The 14,503-nt window shown below is 40.3% G+C and overlaps 1 protein-coding gene across 2 annotated transcripts in view; it reads left to right on the top strand.

The window, feature by feature from the left end:
- The window catches only part of LOC111155080 (phosphate cytidylyltransferase 1, choline, alpha), a 45,945-nt gene extending 31,552 nt beyond the window's left edge, over positions 1–14,393 (top strand). For both annotated transcript variants that reach the window (XM_022515125.1, XM_022515124.1), the window contains exons 4-9: positions 2,820–2,936; positions 4,151–4,302; positions 6,222–6,300; positions 7,392–7,534; positions 9,226–9,414; positions 10,298–14,393. In XM_022515125.1, the coding sequence (XP_022370833.1) occupies positions 2,820–2,936; positions 4,151–4,302; positions 6,222–6,300; positions 7,392–7,534; positions 9,226–9,414; positions 10,298–10,504 (887 nt within the window). In that variant the 3' untranslated portion in view covers positions 10,505–14,393. The remainder of the gene's footprint in view (positions 1–2,819; positions 2,937–4,150; positions 4,303–6,221; positions 6,301–7,391; positions 7,535–9,225; positions 9,415–10,297) is intronic.
- Positions 14,394–14,503: the final 110 nt, after the last annotated feature.

Below are 14,503 nucleotides of genomic sequence, written 5' to 3'. Positions count from 1 at the left end.
AGAAGTTTCGGTGATAGGTATTTGAGAGGATATATCAAAAGATGGATATATCAAAAATATATTAAAAAATTGAAACACAGGTCGGTTCTGCCTAAAGGAGAACATGTATTTATTTAGCCAACAGTGATGCAAGGACTATAATTTATAATACAAATCAGGACCATTTTGAAAGTGAAAGGGGGTTGCTCTTAATAATATGCTGAGACAACATATGAATCAGGATTTGGTCATCCTGGCCAGTAGACACTTGGTAAAAGAATGAATAACCTGTGCTTTGTTCCCGCATTTTCTCATTCAATGGTGGTCTCTTCTGGCCATTTTGTTACCGTATTAGTCTGGGTTTGCCAAAGACTTGGGGGGTAAGTCATGGGGAATTGAGAGTTTAGGAGGCTGGGGAAACACTGAAGAGGGCAAGAAGCACATCTGGAGTTTGGTCTGAGAAAGGGTTCAGTGGTGACTTGGCTTGATAACTAGATGATTAACTCTGGCAAACAGCCAATTGATCAGCAGCATTCTTTACTCTTTCCACCATCCTGGAAATATGTTTATGGAGCTAAATCCCCCTCATCTTGCTTTGCCCAGCTGTACGCTAATGTCAAAGAAACAACAAATATTCTTAGTTTTTGTATTCTATGCTTTGTTAGTTACTTCATGGTTATGATTTCTAGGATGTAGAAGACATTATGCTCCTCAGATTTTGTTTTCTTTTGCTTTGTTTTATGGATGAAGAAACTGAGTCTTAAAAAGGTTAACATTACAGAGGAGGGATGCTGGTAGTTAAGTTGGAGCTCTAATTTTTCTGACTCTTAAATCTATTATATTATTTGTTTTTCATTGTATTGGCATATCTATTTTATTTAAAAATTTTAATTCCTGTATTATAAAATCAGTACATTCCCATGGCCTAACATTCATAAAGTACAAACAGGGCACAGAATGAAATGTCTTCCTATTACCACTATCTCACAGCCACCCAGTATCCCTCCCTCCCACCCTTTTAGTGGGTGTATCATGGTACATTCAGTCCTTCCATTGAAATTTGGGCTGTTTCTAAACTTTTATTATTACAAACTATGCTGCATTGAGTAACATACATATTTACAAATCTATCTGTGAAATAAGTTTCTAGAATTGGAATAGCTGGGCCGTTGTAGGAGATAAGAAAACATCTGATGACTTTAGGTGCTTTCCAGAAAAAAAGTGTAAAAGCATTTATTTGTCTTTTAATAGATATTGTCTAATTGCCTTTTTAAAAAAGGTTTTATTTATTTATTTGAGAGAGAGCATGCATATACTGTGCACATGCACAAGTAGGGGAAGGGAGAAGCAGACTCCTGCTGAGGCACCCCTCTAATTGCCCTTAAAATTTTTGTACCAATTTATATTTCTATCACCAGTGTATAATTTCTCAGTTTAAAAGCTACTTATTTATGGATAAAGCTATCTGGAAAGAAATGTCCACAAACCTGAGAACCAGTTTTCTCCTCTTTGTTTCATTGTCCTCAAGGAGGGAGATGTGTCTTACCCCTCCCTTCGGTATGGTATATCTGATGAGTCTCCCCTTCTTTCCCAGAATGATATAGCTGTTCCTAATGTTATTTTCTGCTTCTATAGCAGTTAAGAGTTAAATACTCTTCTTTTATTCACATATGGGAATATGTTCCTAGGACTTGTTAGATTTATTATTTGAAGCATAAGGAACTGGTAATGTCAATTCCATTCTCAGTGTGTGTGGTATTAGTCTTGTACCTCCAAGAAGTCATTTCTTGGCTTTTCTTTCATAGTCCACTACTACTAATAAATTGACAATCTGGTCTCTGTTATTCTCACTAATGGAGAAAAAAGGAAAAGCACTAATACAAAGTCCTGTAGGATTTATATTTGACTTCCAAATACTTAGTATATCTCCCTCTACTGAGAAAGTATAATATCATGCTCGCTGTCAGGGAGAAATACTTGAAGGAATCCCATCTGTTATCACAGAGTGGGTATTGAGGGTGACTGGGACTAAGAAGCCATAAATTGGTAACTGATACTTACCTTCACCCCTTTCACCTTCTTTGTCTCACCCCTATGGATCACTTCTTACTACTGGGCAATTGAAAGGAGGTTTATTTTCAAAGCAAAGCTTAGTTATTAGTAATCAAGCAGCCTGAAAATGAGAGAACAAGCAAGAGAACACAAGTGGCAGAGGGAGAGAGAGAAGCAGACTCCCCGCTGGGCAGAGCCTGATTCGGGGCTCAATCCTAGGACCCTAAGATCATGACCTGAGCAGAAGACAAACACTTAACTAACTGAGCCACCCAGCCACCCCTTCCCATTTACTTCTTTTTTTTTTTTTTAGATTTTATTTATTTATTTGACAGAGATCACAAGTAGACAGAGAGGCAGGCAGAGAGAGAGGAGGAAGCAGGCTCCCTGCTGAGCAGAGAGCCCGATGTGGGGCTCGATCCCAGGACTTTGGGATCATAACCTGAGCCGAAGGCAGAGGCTTTAACCCACTGAGCCACCCAGGCGCCCCCCCATTTACTTCTAAAATAACTTCAAGAAAAAGCAATCATGAAATCCAGTTCCATGAGCAGTTTGATGAAATCAGACTAACAGAGTCAATGGATGTGATGTCAAAAGTGTCTTTGGAGCCAAAAAAGTCTGTGATATTATTCCTCACAACCCCAACCCACCCTTCCATTAGAGTGAATATCCAGAGAGCACCTTGAGAGAGGGATATGCAAAGATGGAACACAGTGTCATTTCCATTCGTCAAAAATGAGGTATTGAATCAGTGTGTTTTTGTGATAAATTCTTTCCTTTGGATTTAGGTGATCGGCCTGTGAGAGTTTATGCTGATGGAATATTTGACTTATTTCACTGTGGTCATGCTCGGGCTCTGATGCAAGCAAAGAACCTTTTCCCTAATACATACCTCATTGTGGGAGGTAAGAAAACATCTGATGACTTTAGGTGCTTTCCAGAAAAAAAAAAAATTATAGTAGCCTTTTTCTCCTATTGTAACATGAATACTGGGTCTTGTTTTTGTTTTTATTTATTTTTATTTTTTAAAAGATTATTTATTTGACAGAAAGAAAGGTCACAAGTAGGCAGAGAGGCAGGCAGAGGGAGAGGGGGAAGCCGGCTCCCTGCTGAGCAGGGAGCCCAATGCAGGGCTTGATTCCAAGACTGTAAGATCATGACCTGAGCCAAAGGCAGAGGCTTAACCCACTGAGCCACCCAGGGGCCCCTTGTTTTGGTTTTTAAATGAGAGATATGGAACAGCCTCTCTAAAACATGAAGTATATGAATTATATAAACCTGGTGAGAGAAGCTCCAAGCACTCTGACCTGAGGGGTCCAGTTTTTTTTTTTCTTTAAATTTTATTTTTTATAAACATATATTTTTTTATCCCCAGGGGTACAGGTCTGTGAATCGCCAGGTTTACACACTTGAGAGGTCCAGTTTTTATCTCAGTGTTTTTAGCTGAGTTTCCGCAGTTTTGGGTGCAACAGTGACCCCTATGGCCTACTTAAGAACAGCATTTATTCTAGATTTCAGTTTGTCTTTTTTTTTTTTAAGATTTTATTTATTTATTTGAGAGCAAGTGTGTGGGAGGGGCGTGGGAGGTGGGTAAGCAGTGAGGGAGGGAGAAGGACAAGCAGCCTGTGCTGCGCACAGAGCCTGACACAGGGCTTGATCCCAGAACCCTGAGACCATGACCTAAGCTGAAACCAAGCATCAAATGCTCAGCTGACTGAGCCACCCAGGCAGCCCTGTTTATCATTTTGAATCAACTGAAGTGCAAAAGTCTGTTAAGCAAATGTTATGTGGTCTAATACAGTCTTATGAAAATACATGAAAACATTTTTAAAAACTTAAGTGATGCATAAATTCACAGGAGGTTAATTTCAAAGCCAAAGATTTTAGGCCCTTGTTTTATCTTCTCTCCAAAGTGTGAACATACTTTTTGTGAGTACTTGGTCCTGAAGGTATATCTTGGATTAGGAAAAGCATTATTACTCAGATTGAGTTGGACCCAGGAAATTCTTCTCTGGTGGGAAGATTGGTTACAGTCATAGGAAATGGGAGAGGTTGGTGACTGAGGAATGGTTAAGCAAAGAGGACTTTGACTTACAACTCTATGGTGTGGTGAACTCAGTTTGCAGTGATGAGCTTACGCACAACTTCAAAGGCTTCACGGTGATGAATGAAAATGAGCGCTATGATGCAGTACAGCACTGCCGCTATGTGGATGAGGTGGTGAGGAATGCCCCCTGGACCTTGACACCAGAGTTCCTGGCAGAACACCGGGTAAGAAACTGAACACACGTCCCCATCCCTCGTTCTGGAATTCCCTCAACTCTCAAGACTTCTGTGATTTGGGGTAGTTTTCCACTAGCCTTTTTTTACTTCTGTGCACTATGTAAATTTCACACAGAGGAGATGACTGTGATATTACTACTAATTATGATCATCCCTGACATTTATATGGTGTTTGGTGGTTTATAAATACTTTAATATCCATTATATTTCATTTGCTCCCCAAAACAATCTTATTGGGTAGCTATTCTTTCTACTTTACATATGAGAATAGAGCCAGAGAGACCAAATAACCTGGTCCAGGATACACAGTAGCAGGGCTAGAAACTGAACTCTTCAGTTAAGTGATTTTTATACCCCCACACTATGAATGTGTCCATCCTCCTAACATACCAGTCCTATAGAATATACAGAGCCTGAGCTGTGCTCTCAGAGAGTTCCAGGAAACAAGATAGATAAACATAGAGTTCTCTTATATATTGACTTAAATCTAGTTTCATGGCTTTGATTTTGGGCTAGAAGTTGTATAGCATCAGAAACCAGGAGGTTTCTCATTTTTACTCATTGAGTTAGTAGTATAAAACCCCTCACTCCTTTTAATTCTCATGTTAAAGAAACAGGTTTCCTCTAAAAGGTGGGAAGGTGAGAAGAGTTTATCAGGTCAGGTTGAGGTCCCCAAACTTGAGAAACCAGCAAGCATATTGTCAGTTCTCAGCAGGAGTATGTGGAATGTCAAAGGTGAACTGTTCAGTGAGGCAGAAAGAACAAAAGTAGCCAAAGTGCTTTAAAACCAATACTTGGCGATAGGCCTGAAGCTAAAGGGTATCTGTTAAAACTATTTGGGATTAGGACAGACCTTTCATAGTTCTCTAGCTTTTCTATATCAATACTTGCGAGCCAGTGATACTAAAGGTGGTGAATAAGATTATTTTCAGCAACCAGAGCCAGGCAGGCTCAGGCAGAAGAGGTTAGAGGAACTTTTAACTTCCCTTTTCTCTTTGTTAGCAGTGAATCCTCAGCCAGCAGTCTTACTTGGCCACCATTCTTATTTTCACTTTGCAGCCTATCAATCCCTGACAAATTGTTCATAGGTAAGCAGGATGTTAGCTGAGAGTCTCTGACACAGTCCTGATAGGCATGCTTCACACTACTGGCTTCTGGGAATTAGGTATAGTCCTATTAGCAATTACATTAGTAAAGGGCATATGGCCTACGTAGGAATGACTAAATAAGTAAGGTTAGCATATCTCTCTGAAAGATTATTGATCCCATGCTATTGATCTCTTCTCACTGTTGCAAGAGGTATTGACAGTAGTAAAATGATAGAACCCAAGACCTAAATGTCTTTTATGGCTTTGAGTTTCACATTCCTCAGGAGTATAGATGTATCTGTTCTAGTAAAAGGGCTCTTGGTTGCTATTTTTATATTCCCACTCATCTCATGGTCTGAGAGAGAAACCAGCTAAGGAAGAAGTGACCTCTTTTGCATATTTTTAGAAACCTTATTTGACAATCTTTATAGACCCAGGAGGATGGGGAGATTTCCTCAGCTCCAGTCACTAACACACCAGCAAATCCTCCAGTTGTGTTTACTACAGCATGGTGACTGGTGTGCAGTGTAAGGGTAGCACTTCCAGTAGACCAGGAGAATTAGCTAAAAAAAGAAGAAACTGGTCAACTTCATATTTATGAGTGATAAATAGATTAAAAAAATTAAATTGTGTGGCTTATGAATGAATCACAGAATTTATGAAGCAAGGCAAAGAGAGATAAAGAAAAAAAGTCCACTTGAGGCCTGGCCTCTCCTTGTCCTTTATTCTGAATCTGGGAGAGTATTTTCTGGGGGAATATTTACTGGTTCTTTCTGATATCATTCATCCTCAGTTTTAAATGATGTTTCCTTATTTCAGATTGATTTTGTAGCCCATGATGACATCCCTTATTCTTCTGCTGGGAGCGATGATGTTTATAAGCACATCAAGGAAGCAGGTAAGTAAGCTGATCTACATCCTCACTTTATGAAGTCTCAGGCAGCAACAGAGAATCAATGACATTGCTACATTGCAAAGGAAAATTTATGCACTTAGAAATTCAATATCTACTTTCAATCACACTTCAGATAAGAGGTTTAGGTGAGCATAGCATGGATATCCATCAATTAGCAGTCTAAGCATCTACTTTTTTTTTTTTTTTTTTAAAGATTTTATTTATTTATTTGACAGACAGAGATCACAGGTAGGCAGAGAGGCAGGCAGAGAGAGAGAGGAAGGGAAGCAGGCTCCCCGCCGAGCAGAGAGCCCGATGCGGGGCTTGATCACAGAACCCTGGGATCATGACCTGAGCCGAAGGCAAAGGCTTAACCCACTGAGCCACCCAGGTGCCCCCTTTTTTTTTTAAGATTTTGTTTGTTTGGGGCGCCTGGGTGGCTCAGTGGGTTAAAGCCTCTGCCTTCAGCTCAGGTCATGATCCCAGGGTCCTGGGATAGAGCCCCACGTCAGGCTCTTTGCTCAGTGGGGAGCCTGCTTCCTCCTCTCTCTGCCTGCCTCTCTGCCTACTTGTCATCTCTGTCTGTCAAATAAATAAATACAATCTTTAAAAAAAAAAAAACTTAAAAAAAAAAAAGATTTTGTTTGTTTGTCCGAGAGAGAGAGAGAGCACTAGCAGGGGGAGCAGCCGGCAGAGGGAAAAGTAGGCTCCCCGCTGAGCAAGGAGCCCAATGTGGGACTTGATTCCAGGACCCTAGGATCATGACCTGAGCCAAAGGCAGAGGCTTAACAGACTGAGCCACCCAGGCGTCCCTAAGCATCTATTTTTGATACGTATTTTAATTTTAGGAAACTCCCAGGCCCATATAATAATATTAATATATATATATATTTTAATATTAGGGCCATCTAGATCTTCCTTTCCTTACCCCTAGCGTTTGATTCAGTCTTCCTCCTGTATGTCAGTATCTCCAGACTTCACTTAGTAATAGAAGATCATTTTTTGCGAAAAAGAATGTTGCTCCTGATTTCCATCTAGTCCTATGGCCTGAGTTAACCAGAATGTCACAGTGTATGTGTGTGTTCTTGGATTAGGTATGTTTGCACCAACACAGAGGACAGAAGGTATCTCCACATCAGACATCATCACCCGAATTGTCCGGGACTATGATGTGTATGCCAGACGGAATCTACAGAGGGGCTACACGGCAAAGGAGCTCAATGTCAGCTTTATCAACGTGAGTTCCAGCTTCATCCCAGAGTTCCCTGGCCCTATAGGACACACATTTACCTCCTACCTCATCTGAGCTAAAGTTGCTTTTCTGTTTGTTGTAACCGTCACCTCCAAAATTCAATGAGTGCCTCTTTGCTGATTACACTGTGCTGAGCTTTACAAAGAGATTAAAACAGAGGCATTCTCTGCCTTTATGGTCTAGTATCAGTCAACACATTGATATAAAAATACACAGCCAATTAAATAAGAATATGTTACTTAACATAGTATAGTATTTGTATCAAATATATTTAAAACTGCAGTTCATACCTTTTTTTTTTTTTTTTGTAATTGGTTGGTCTTTGGAAAACTTATTGAAAGCTATGGATCCTCTCCCCGTGTGGGTGGATAGTGGCACACACAACATTTTGCATGCAATTTCTCAGGGCATGTGGACCTCAGTTTTAAAATTTGATTTATGAGGGACGCCTGGGTGGCTCAGTTGGTTGGACGACTGCCTTCCGCTCAGGTCATGATCCCGGAGTCCCGGGATCGAGTCCCGCATTGGGCTCCCAGCTCCATGGGGAGTCTGCTTCTCCCTCTGATCTTCTTCTTGCTCATGCTCTCTCTCACTGTCTCTCTCTCAAATAAATAAATAAAATCTTTAAATAAATAAATAAAAAATAAAAATAAAATTTGATTTATGAAAGCATAGTTTATCTTAGCTTAATATTACCTTTTAGAAACAAACTGCTATACATTTTGTATATAAATTGTATCTTAATAAAGTTGATTTTAAAAGAAGAAAGCTGCTAACTATATCTTCTGTACAAGTAGTTTACCGTGCTCCCTTACCTGCTGCCAGTTTTGTGAATAATGAATAGGTGAAATGGCTTCATCAGGTATATTTAGCTTTGCAGATAAACCCTAGCTCTTGTTAACCACCTACTACAGAATCTTCTTCAGGTGTTTAAAAATACTAAACATATTCCCGTTCCCCTTTATGATCTGGAAATTATGAAAACACTTTTCCTTTGGCTAAACCTCCCCCGATCCATACCATTTTCCCTTCTGTTTAGGGAAGCTGGTAGGACCATAGTGTGTCTTCATTTTGCAGATGAGCAAACAGACCTCTAAATACTAAAAAATAGAACAAAAAGCTCTTCTAAAATCATAGAATAAGCCAGTGATAGCAGGAAAACATCAATACCATAAACAAATTAAGTAAAAGATCCGCTACTTCAATCTATGAGAGTTGTCTTATTCTTGGCAATATTGTGCAGTAATCCTATGGCTTCTTACATATCTTCATCTAGAATGGGGTTTGGGTTATGTTGGGCATGTTTATGTTCCAAGTTTATGTTTTTTTTTAAATTATTGTGTTGTTAGCCAACATAAAGTACATCATTAGTTTTAATGTAGCCTTAAAAAATCTGACTTCATTTGGCTATATGCCCAATGGTTACTGAGCATACTCTATATCTTTAGTTTAATCCAGGCTTCTGTAACGTTTGAATTATCACACTTTCATATAAGGTGACCATCCAGAGTATACTTAATCTGTTACTATGCTAGAGAAACAGGAGATTAGGGTGAAGTGAAATTCTGATGACTGGAAATCGTGTCAGTAATGTGCTGAAACTTTTTTTTTCTTCTCCCTTTGGAATGGAGGTCAGAGTGAGTATTATTTCTTAAAACAATTATTTCTTTACTTAGGAGAAGAAATACCACTTGCAGGAGCGGGTTGACAAAGTAAAGAAGAAAGTGAAAGACGTGGAAGAAAAGTCAAAAGAATTTGTTCAGAAGGTGGAGGAAAAAAGCATTGATCTCATTCAGAAATGGGAGGAGAAATCCCGAGAATTCATTGGAAGTTTCCTGGAAATGTTTGGTCCAGAAGGAGCCCTGGTATGTTCTTTCCTGGTGGACAGTTTAGGGAATTTCAGGAAAATTTAGGTAATTTTCATGCTGTGTGAAGAATTAGAGCATTATAGAAAGGGACATCAACATTAAGTAGTTATCTAATCTGTTCCTGATACTGGGCAGAACTATATTTCAACTGTCCCCCAAAAGTTGTTTAAACTCATTACAGAAAGAGGTTACACATTCTCCTAAATAATATTGCCAGCTCTCTGTCAACCTCCAAATCTGGTGATAAGCAAGTGACCTTGCCCAGTTTGCTTTTATATTATAGTTTTAGATAAAAAGGAAAGGAAAGAACGAAGAACAGTAGAAAGAAAGCTGCGTCCAGTACAAACAGCTGCTGCAGAGCTGCTGGGTGAGGTGAGAGTTCTGTCCTTGAGGAGTAACAAGGTCTCTTTAAGCCAAATAGAAGGTGAGTGTAGTTATTTAGCAGGTGAGCCTTAGGATATCAAGAAGCATCTAACTGTGAAAGTATTTGATACCAGAACAGATTATTTGGGGAGAATATAGAATTTCCTTTTCAGAGAGCTCTCAAACTAGGATAGGTACCCTTTTGTCTGAGTGAGTTCCTTTGTTTTTGCCTGGAGTCTAGACTCTGGACCAAGTAGCCATTTAAGAATTCCTTTGACATAGTCATCAAGAATTGGGTGACTGTGGATAACAGGTAGGAACCCTTAGATAAGAAGCATAACATGGACTATTTTAGGGAGGAAATTGCTTAAAATTTTAGATGTATCCCTCCCCTAGCGTATTTGATCACTTTTGGCATTGCACAGGGCACTCATGATAATTTAAAGTCTCAGATCCTCCAGTGGTGATTTAGTAGGATCCCTAGGTTTCTTCTAATTCTTCCTTTTGGTCTCCCCAGAAACATATGCTGAAAGAGGGTAAAGGCCGGATGCTGCAGGCCATCAGTCCAAAGCAGAGTCCCAGCAGCAGCCCCACTCGGGAACGCTCCCCATCCCCGTCTTTCCGATGGCCCTTCTCTGGCAAGACTTCCCCGCCTTCCTCCCCAGCAAACCTCTCCAGGCACAAGGCTGCAGCTTATGATATCAGTGAGGATGAAGAAGACTAAGTTTTCATCCCTTCTTTCCTGTCCCCTCCCTCTGTCCCATCACCTTCAGAAGCTCTCTGTTGAATTTCGAATTGTGATTCCGACACTAAACCTAAGGACAGCTACAAAGGAAAGAAAGTTGGGGCAGGAGGACCTAGGATGGGATCAGACAGCCTATTCTCCAGGAGACATCACCCATCCACACCAAGAAGGAGGCTGACTGCACCTCAGAAACCTGTACTGCATCCATATACCCTCCCTACAGACTTTGCTTTACTGTTTATGTTCATGTGATTTTGACAGGGAAATTGTCATTTTTATTAATTTTTTAAAAATTAGTCTTTCAAATGTTGTAAGTAGAACTAATTTTTTGCCCCTGAGGAGTGGGCAGAAGGAAGTGGTATATTACTCAGAGGCCTTTTCTTCCTGATACACTATAGTGTTTGCCTTCTGTTCTGAGGCAGAGTGGCTTGCCAAGTCTTTCAAGCAATGAGCCATGCTGATGAGTGATTTCAGGGGGCAGGGGAAATAGCATAATTGGTGTCCTTAACAAAAAAGCTAAAAGCTAAGTAAACTCAGACACAAATCCCCTAAATGTACTGCTGGCACATGTGTCAATGTGGCTGGCTGTGAGAAGAAGGAGATCTGAGCCTAACTTTTCTTACTCCCTGAGGAGTTTCTTGTTGGACCCAATGGGGTCCATGGAAGACACTGATGGGGATGGAACCAGACCACATGGCATCAGCTATGGTTTTCCTGCTGTGTTCATCTTCTCAGAAAACACTCACCCAATTATTTGGGAGCTCTCGTCAATCTCTTTCCTACAGTCTACCTTCGAAGGCAGGAACACGTCCAGATTTATTGTGATTGGGGAGGGGAGTGGGACAATACTCAATCCTATACAGGGTCAGGTTAGGTTAATTTTCCCATCTGTGAGTAAGTCCCTGGCCCTGCTATTTCGTGCTTATTACCTAGCTTTTTACAGAGGATACTTTGTAAATGTCTGCAGTTTGAACATGATCTGTTAATCCATGTTGCTCAAAGCCATACTGAATATTTAGAGAGATTTGCACAGAATTTAAACACAAAAGCATAAAGAAACACCCCCCCCCCTTCCTAAAGCCTTATCTTGAACTCTGTCCTTCTTAAGAATATTCTTGACTGGAACTAATGCTCCAGGTAGTGTTTCTTTTCCTCTGAGAGTTGCAGCTGGTTGGGACTTCCCTCCGCTGCCCCTCCAGCAGGCCACAGAAGATTACAAGAAAATGGCAGGTTCTCTCCTTTTCCCAGGTGTGCCTGGTGGTTATGGTCCCACTGCTCCCGTTAGGTTGCCCAGGAGGATTCACCACTTATATCCCACATCAGAGATGCTGAAGCTTAACACTTGCAGTTGAGCATGAGCTCATTTTAAGCCTCTAGCATTGTGCCCTTACATGACTGAGGAGACCATCATCTTCAGTAATCCTGTAGCTGGGTTCAGGGGAAAATTGCTTATGTCCAGGCCCCACCCTGTCACTCATAAATACCCCTTGTGGGGTGGAGTTTTGGTGTTTTCAGCTAAGAAAACCACATTTTATCTTTGCTTTCCCCAGTGCTAGGGCTGTGAGCATCTCATAGTCTCCTCCCTAAATATTTTCTGGTAAAACCTGCTCTTCTGCCTGAGGATCAGGCTAGAATCACAGCAGGACTGCCTGGTTTCTTATAACTCCTGATCACCCAGAGAGACAGAGTATAGCAGAGTAGAGACACAAAGAGGGGAATCTCTTGTTGTCATGATGGCTTACAAAAACTACATTTCTGACTCTTCTCGTGAAGTGCTATTTTTGCTATCAGATATGGTTTACATGAGCTTTGGCTTGGAATCCTTTTTTTGCAACAGTACAAGTTCTTGTTTTCCTCCATTAACAAGCTTCATAGGATCACGTATTTTAACTTTTCTGCTTTAGTCTTCCCTCTTTGGGAATTTTGCCTACTTCTGTCTTATTTTCCTTGGTACAGAAAGATAATGAAATCACTGAAGGTCACCTACCTATTCCCTCAAGGTACATATTGACCAAGTGTATCTGGCAAGGGAGATGCTCAGAATGTGGTTTTGCACCCTGTGTGTCACTCCTCTCAAGTATACTGTCGGGGATCTCTTCCTCTGCTCTGTCAGTGGGCTACTTTTGGCATTCCCTGCCCTTGGAATATAACCGCTCTGCTGGTAAGTTCTCTGAGACTGCCAGGTCCAGCATATGCACATGTGCTTGGAAAGCCCTCTCACCCCTTTTGACGAGCCTCTGTGGCCTCAGTCTCCTAACACTAGTGCATCTTGAAGTAATTTTGACTTGAAGATGAAAATTTATGGTGTGGCATATTAGCTACTTTGGGGTAAATGGGATCCTAGGTGCTGGACAAGGATGGGTGGAGGGAAGAAGCTGTCGGGATGATGTATTATTTGATCATTTGTGCCTAATTAAATGAAGTTAGTGGTTTGCCTACCATGACCATGCCTGTGATCTGTAAATCTGCTATTATTAATTTTAATATGAACTGTTAAGATTGATTTCTAATATTAATATTATTATCTATTTCCCTGAATCCCACACACAAAGCAATAAGCCAAATGTAGCAGAAGTGGGAGAGCCTTAAACACTGGTTGGCTTCAGAGCCCAGTCTGTAAGACGGAAGAACGGAGACATTCCGTCCTCCTCAGAATGCTGAGGAGGTGCTACTTTAGTTATCTTGGGATGTCTGGGCAGAAAGTTTGCTCTTTTCATACACTAGACTCGGTAGCAGTAAGGAGGAGAGGTTGAAACTTTCGAGCAGTAGAAGCAGATCCTTTGTACTGCTGCCACCGTTTCTGACAATTAGAGCCAAAGAGCATTATTTTGCTAAGGGTTGGGTAAGAAGGTTGGGGATATGAGGACGTTGAAGATCCTAAATAAGAAAAAATATGAAGGAGGTCAAGAGAACTTTTGACTTTATCTGATTGCCGATAACGCAGCACCTGAGTTAGATTTTTCTTATTTTACTTGTGACCACACAACTGGTCAGGCAGCCTCTGGATATTCTCCCTGTGATGATTCTTCACAGTGCTTTGGTTTCTCTGGATTATCTTAATCTGTGGGTAACTTTTGCTATTCTGGAGCTCATTGCCTTTCTGACCCTGTTTTAGATCTATCTAAAATCTTTCCAAATCGATTATATTTTGCTGCTTTTCTTTAATTCCTAAAAGCCATAGCTTCTACATTTTCTGTCAGCACACCCTTTCACCAGAAGTTGAACTAATAACAGGTAGGGAAAAAAAGCTCCCTTAATAATGGTTTTAACTAATGGTATTTTTTTTAAGCTTACCAATGTACGTATTTTTAAAGGTTGTATTTTTCAAAGTCATACAATGATGTTTTTGTTTTCTCTCATAGAATAAATTGTCATAGGATAAAGAGTGGTCCCTAGCTTCTATTTTTCCAAATAAGTAGAACATATTCTTGGGATTATATTATTAAATGTTAATTTTCTCTAAAAGAAAGAGGAAAGATTTTCTATCTGCCAAAGTTTTATGTTAATACTCAGATTGGGGTAGAAAACAAAGTGCTAGGTTTAACACTAGGATGACTCAGGTTGTGTTCCTTTAGGTTTAAAGAGAGCTTTCCCACCCTTCTTCAGGGGGCACTGACTATTTTAAACACAGAGACTTGATTGGTTGGGTTGCTTTGTAGGGAGGATCCTGAAAAGAAAAAGGTGGAAGAAACGCTAGCTTTGATATGAATGTTAGTCCCATCCGCAGTGCCAGCATCCACAGGGTGTTTTCCTCAATCGGTGTTCAATATATTGTTTTCCTATGTGAGTGTTATTGATTTGTTCCAGTTATTTGGGCCTTTGTCATTTAGCCAAATAAAGGCAAAGTGGTTTTACCTAATGTACCATTTCTTGTGTTTATGACCTGGTATACATGTGTATAAGATGTTTTATTTATTTGGGACTTTTACCTAAACCCGCAGTTCTTTTGCTTTTGCATCCTAATTTGTCTCCTCAAAA

Source organism: Enhydra lutris, unplaced genomic scaffold (genome assembly GCF_002288905.1).
Source record: "Enhydra lutris kenyoni isolate GAN:26980312 unplaced genomic scaffold, ASM228890v2 scaffoldscaffold39, whole genome shotgun sequence".
NCBI lineage: Eukaryota > Metazoa > Chordata > Mammalia > Carnivora > Mustelidae > Enhydra > Enhydra lutris.
The sequence above is the reverse complement of the archived record's forward strand: the minus strand, read 5'-3'. Positions and strand labels throughout refer to the sequence as shown.